Source organism: Aulonocara stuartgranti (genome assembly GCF_965226115.1).
Source record: "Aulonocara stuartgranti genome assembly, chromosome: 9".
In the NCBI taxonomy this organism is placed as follows: domain Eukaryota; kingdom Metazoa; phylum Chordata; class Actinopteri; order Cichliformes; family Cichlidae; genus Aulonocara; species Aulonocara stuartgranti.
In genome coordinates this window covers 12187238-12193124 of record NC_138960.1, presented here as the reverse complement: position 1 = coordinate 12193124, position 5887 = coordinate 12187238, and the positions used below count along the sequence as shown (strand labels likewise).

Sequence of the window (5887 nt, the reverse complement as noted above, 5' to 3'; positions counted from 1 at the left end):
TGCAGTCAAATGCTCTACCACTGAGCTATACCCCCTCACATTAAGCATAGAGGACGCATACGTATTTATCATTATGATCATAATCATTCCCCCATACGAAGTTGGCATAGAGTTCATGTTTATATCTTCAATTAAGTGATAACGAATTGATTTCGTATACTTTACATATTGTACAGCACACCATTGTCTGTTTAACTGGAAAGACGTGATCCTGTACATAAGCTATCAGCGGATGTGTCGTCATCAAAACGAGACGTTACCGGATACAGCAGTGTATCGAAAGGAAAGGGGAACAAACGAAGTGACAATGGTATGATAGCGTTTTTAATCCCTATACCATATTTTTAAATATCTTAAACCTTGTTGTTGCGTACTCTCTCTGCTTTATAATCTGTGTGATCATTTGAGGTCTCGGTGGTGAAGTTGTTTGTCTTTAACCGTGCCCAAACTGAGTAACTGTGAATTTGATTAGTCACTCGAGCTAATGCCAGCTAGCGCTTAGGTTAGCCACAAGGTCCCTTAGATAAATACAACTTCCAGTATTTGTTGCTATTAGCTACATTAGATAGCCATTAGCTAAGTGTTATCAAATGTAAATGGTTTATGTATGTCTTTGATGTGGACTACAGAATTCCAGAGGACTTCGCTCTCAGCTTAAGGACAGTGTACCTGTGGCTGGGTTCTCTCCACAGGGAGCTTACGGAGTGCAGGACTCCCTCCGTAGTGGGTGAGAAACTGTTAAAAATAAAACTCTGTTGCATGGTAATCTCCAAAAACACATTTTTGTATTAGCCCCCAAATAAAGAACAATGTGCTTTTCGTAATACTGTTTTTTTCTCTTCTACTTTTATTAAACAGATTTACCAGTGTTAAGAATGAACTGCTTCCAAGCCACCCGCTGGAGCTGTCAGAAAAAAATGTGAGTCATTAAACCAATTAATGCGGTTTTCATGAAAGGCTTAAATGGTATTTGTGTTCTGTGCTTGGTTTTACTATAAAAATTACTGTTTTGTCAAATGCAGCTCAGTTTAATCACAATAGACACAAAGTGCAAGTAGTAAAAATACGTTTCTGTGGGTATCTCACTGTTTTCTGTTTCTCCATGAGCAGTTCCAATTGAACCAGGATAAGATGAATTTCTCAACACTCAGAAACATCCAGGGTCTTCACGCTCCTCTAAAACTGCAAATGGAGTACAGGGCGGCCCGACAGGTAGCTGCAGTCCTTTTTCAGGTGTTCTCGTGTTTTGTTTTGTTTTTCTCCTTCTCAGTCCTGACACCAACTGTTTCTTCCCTCCAGATCCAGCGTCTCCCATTCCTACAGAGCTCAAATTTGGCTCTCGATACGCTGCGAAACAGCGATGAGTCCATTGGATTTGAAGACGTCCTCAACGGTGGGAACCTTGTCCTTCCCTTTTACACCTTCAGTGATATGTGTGACGACGTGAAACCATGGCTTATACTGTGCTTTTGTCTTTTTCCTTTGTAGATCCAGCCCACAGTGAAGTGATGGGTGAGCCACACATGATGGTGGAGTACAAATTGGGATTGTTGTGAACAGAGTTGTGCACACAGATCCATATTATTATTATTATTATGTATGAATACATTTGTTTATCAACTCCATAACCAAAGTTAGTAGTTGGTGGAGAGTTTTAGTTGTGGAGTACTTTTGAGCAGGAAATGGGTGTGCGTGTGTAGTGATCTTGAAAAAAGTCACTCACACAGGCTGCTTTTGTATGATTTCATTTGGTTATTTCTAATAAACTTCATGACTCTCCTCATTGTCCTGGTTCATTTGATCAGTTATTGACATTTTTAGATGAGCTTGCGCTGATAAAATTACCTGGTGATGTGTTCAGAGAGAAGGTGTAACAAAGCCTCACTCTACCCACTCTGAGTTTGTTCACCTGTATAGCTAACATTGATTCGCCAATGCAACAGGTTAATAAAGAGCAACACTTGTATTTTAATCCATGTTATTCTTCACTTCACTCATTTTTCATTTGCCCAACTTGAAGTATCCTTAAAAACTCATTGATATCTAAATCGGTTTTTTTTTTCATCCCACAATTAAATTCTTCAGATATGTTATTTAAGTCTAATTGCATGTTTATACAACTGTACTCTCCAATTAGAGCTTAAGGAGCTGTTGGCAAGGCTCTCCGCTCTCTTTTAAAATTTGCACTGTGAAGCCCGAGCTTGTTAACATTAATAGCAGGGTGGAAATCACTGAGGTTGAATTTATAATGGCTGATGCTTGGTGGCATGGGCCGGTCAAACATCTGCAGCGAGCTGAAAAAACGCAGAGTATAGGTTTGTGATTGATGCTTTTCTGGGTGATGTATGACGTTCATGTGAAAATGTGCTAAAGAGAAATCCTACAAATGAACCCTAAAAAGGCACATCTGTGAAGTGAAAACCATTTCATATATCATGATGCTCATTGAGAGAAGGCTGAGGGTTTGTGGCACTGTAAAATAAGCAAAGCGTGGCTACTTCCAGGAATCTAAAATTTAAAACATATTTAGTTATTTATCATTCTTTTTGATGGTACATGATTCCATATTTCTTGCTTCATTTATTTGACGTCTTCAGTTTTGGACACACATTGTCAGGGTTTTTCTATATTGTAGATAAAACTTTTGACTGGTAGCTTTCAAGACAATCTTTCATACATGCCGCTTTATTTGCTCTGATATGTGACTTTTGGAAAAGACTGCATATTTTCATGTGGCTCGTTGGTCTAGGGGTATGATTCTCGCTTAGGGTGCGAGAGGTCCCGGGTTCAAATCCCGGACGAGCCCATATGTTGTCTACATGACCAAAATGTTGTTTAGCCTCTATTTAATCCAGCAATCAGTGAGATGTTCTCTACAGCTGCAAATCACACATGTTCCCATAGTAACTGATTTAGGGGCCGCTAAGAGATCTGATATGAATGACCTCATTGGCCTTGGCCAAGTAGAAAACATCCACAAATATTTCCAAAAATCTAGTGTTGTGTTGGTTTTTTATTTTCAAATATTGAATAACAAGACAAAACTGCAAAGCTGAATTAATTATTTTCACACTCTTAATTAACTGAAGCCTTTCACTGAACTACCAAACAAACAACTTGGTACTCTCTTTCTGGCCAGTGTCATTGAAGTTTTTAAAAAACTATAAACATGTGATGAGTGTCTTTTGAAGTGGATTTTAATATTACGCTGCAGCCGAGAGAGCACTCTGGTCAAACGTCAAAATGGTCTCTAAGTTTACACGTTAGTTTTGACTGCTAATGAAAATAGTTTTCTTTACAAATAACTCTTGCACTGAACTAACAGCCAATCCCTCAACAAGTTTGTGCTCTCTGCTCATATTGCCTTCATATTAAATCATTTTGTGCTTTTTAAAGAACTTATTTTAACATTGCACTCAACAACAAACAAACCCTCCATAACAACAAAAGTAACTTCAATGGCCAAACTGCATTATATTTCTTCAGGTCAATATACGGGCCCCAAGTAGGAGGGAGGTAAGCCGTGAGTTTGAGACCCTTGCTAAAATGAAACGGTGGAGAGTCCCAGGTATTTATACACCAGTGGGATGTGTCCCTTAAAGGAATCCGGACACTCATCTTTCAAAGCTCCTTAGACTAACAGGCCCTGGATGACTGAGAACAGACAAAACTACTATGTTTTAGGCACTGCTGGGAGTTGAACCCAGGATCTCCTGTTTTCTAGTGTTAATACTTACTAGACAGGCACTTTAACCAACTAAGCCACAGTGCCACATACACACAGATGAGTGACTGATGAACACCGAGAAAACCTCCAACCGTTAAATAGATTTGAGCCTAAACAGAAACACATGAAAGGCAGTCTTGTTTCTTATATTACTCACCAGAGGTTGTCGCATAAAAAGAGACGACGTGTTTAAAACTCAGGGGTTAAAAGTGGGACGGTGTTTTTGTTTTTGCTAGCTAAAGGTTCAGCTGCTGTTTTTCACAGGGAGAGAGAAGAAAGGGAGCTAACATCACATGGAAATGGAGAAAGATAAGAAAGACAGGACAGGAGAGGTGAAAGTGGTTCACAATAGTATCACACAGATGTACATAAAACATACATCATCATCATACAGCACAAATCCATTTAGAAGCTAGTCTAAATAAATGAGTCTTTAGCTGCTTTTTAAAAAACCTAAAGGTGGAGTCAAAGCATTCCACAACCTGGGGGCCACCGCTCTAAAAGATATGACTCCTTTGATCCTAAAACGTGCTTGTGGGACCACCAACAGCCTTTGATTAGATGATCCCAGGCTGTGAGAGGGAGGGTGGGGTTCTAACAGATCAGAGATGTAGGCAGGAGCGTCACGACTCAGAGCTTTAATAGTCAGCACTAAAAGTGAATTCTATAATGTACTGGAAGCCAGTGTAATGAGAAGAAAACCTATGTAATGTGCTCTCTTTTTCATGCCTTTGTTAAGAGCCTTGCAGCAGGACTGACTGGAGATAGTTACGATTCTTTTGGCTCAAACAAAGAAAACAGCTGTTACAATAATCTAAGCAAGCCGAAATAAAAGCTTGAATAATTATTTCCAATTCAGATTTAGACAACAACAGTCTGGTGAGGGGTAGTTTGGGAGACTGTGGGTGTTCATAAAGTACCTCCTATTCCTAGACTTTTTCTTTGATGTTGATGAGAAAAGGTCATTGATAAATCGATAAACGCCTGTGAAAAATATCATTACAAAGGTTGGCATATGAAAGAAAGAACCTCTAGGGTCAGATCTACTCGTGTCTGCAGCAGCTAAAAGCCTTCTCTTGACATTAAAAAGCTGTTGGGTTTACTAAAGAGGCTCAGTGTCAGCTTGTGACTGAAAGTTGTGAACAGGAGTATTTTTGCAGCTGGCCTTTGATTCAAAATCTTAAACACTAAATGGGATTTGAGGCTAAGAAACTCAAACTGAGGATCATCCACAAAGACCAACAAGTCAAAGAAAACAGGCACGTTCTCATTTTTACAATCTCACATGTCAGTGCAACAGGGACTAATATCAGCTTTAAATGTCAACATAGTATACTCAGCTTAATCTGTCTCTCAGCCCAGGAAGTCTGAACAGCCCCTGCTATGTAGTTACCAGCACAACAACCTGGATGTGATCCTGATCCCAAAGCTCTACTAAGGGAATAGTTTAAGCTTTTAGCCAATTCATTTCTGTGTTCGGGATTCCCAAAGTAATTCAGAGGGATCAAGGCTCTAATTTTACTTCTAGATTATTTGCACAGGCTCTCCAACAACTTCATTTTAAACATAAATCATTGGTGTGTCATCGTCAAAGTAAGGATTCATTAGAACGCTGCCATCAGCATTTAAATCATTGCTACATGCTTGTTGCACCAAACTGAAGGCTGATTGGGATGAAAGTTTGCCTTGGTGCTTACTGGCAGCCAGAGTAAGTAAGTTAATCCATTTTTTTATATAGCGCTTTTTAAGACATGAAGCTATTAAAAAGTGCTTCTCAAGGGAATATAAAAGCGTATCAAACAAAACAACATATTACACACGAACGTTACCCAAATGTCTGTCTAAACAGATGTGCTTCAAGCTGTTTTTTAAATGAAGCCACAGAGTCGATGGTGTGTAGTGGGGGAGGTAAACTGTTCCACAGTGTTGGAGCTAGGGTTTGAAAAGCGAGATCCCCCTTCGTTTTCAAACGGGTCCGTGGAATAGTCAGAAGACCACTATCACTGGCTCTGAGGATCCTGTTTAGAGTTTGAAGGTTGAAAAAGCTCCGCGATATAGGTGGTGGCCTCACCTTGTAAAAATATGAACTTAAAAGTGAGGATTTTAAACTGATATCTGTACACAACCAGACGCCAGTGTAAGGATTTTAACATGGGAGTG

General features: G+C 39.5%; 1 protein-coding gene across 1 annotated transcript; it reads left to right on the top strand.

Annotated features, from left to right (window-relative positions):
• The first annotated feature begins 210 nt into the window (after nt 1-210).
• On the top strand, nt 211-1779 carry pomp (proteasome maturation protein). The gene is made up of 6 exons (XM_082545462.1): nt 211-310; nt 630-727; nt 859-919; nt 1111-1212; nt 1300-1393; nt 1489-1779. Exons 1-6 carry the CDS (start codon nt 233-235, stop codon nt 1554-1556), a joined length of 501 nt encoding a protein of 166 aa, XP_082401588.1. The 5' UTR covers nt 211-232; the 3' UTR covers nt 1557-1779.
• Nucleotides 1780-5887: the final 4108 nt, after the last annotated feature.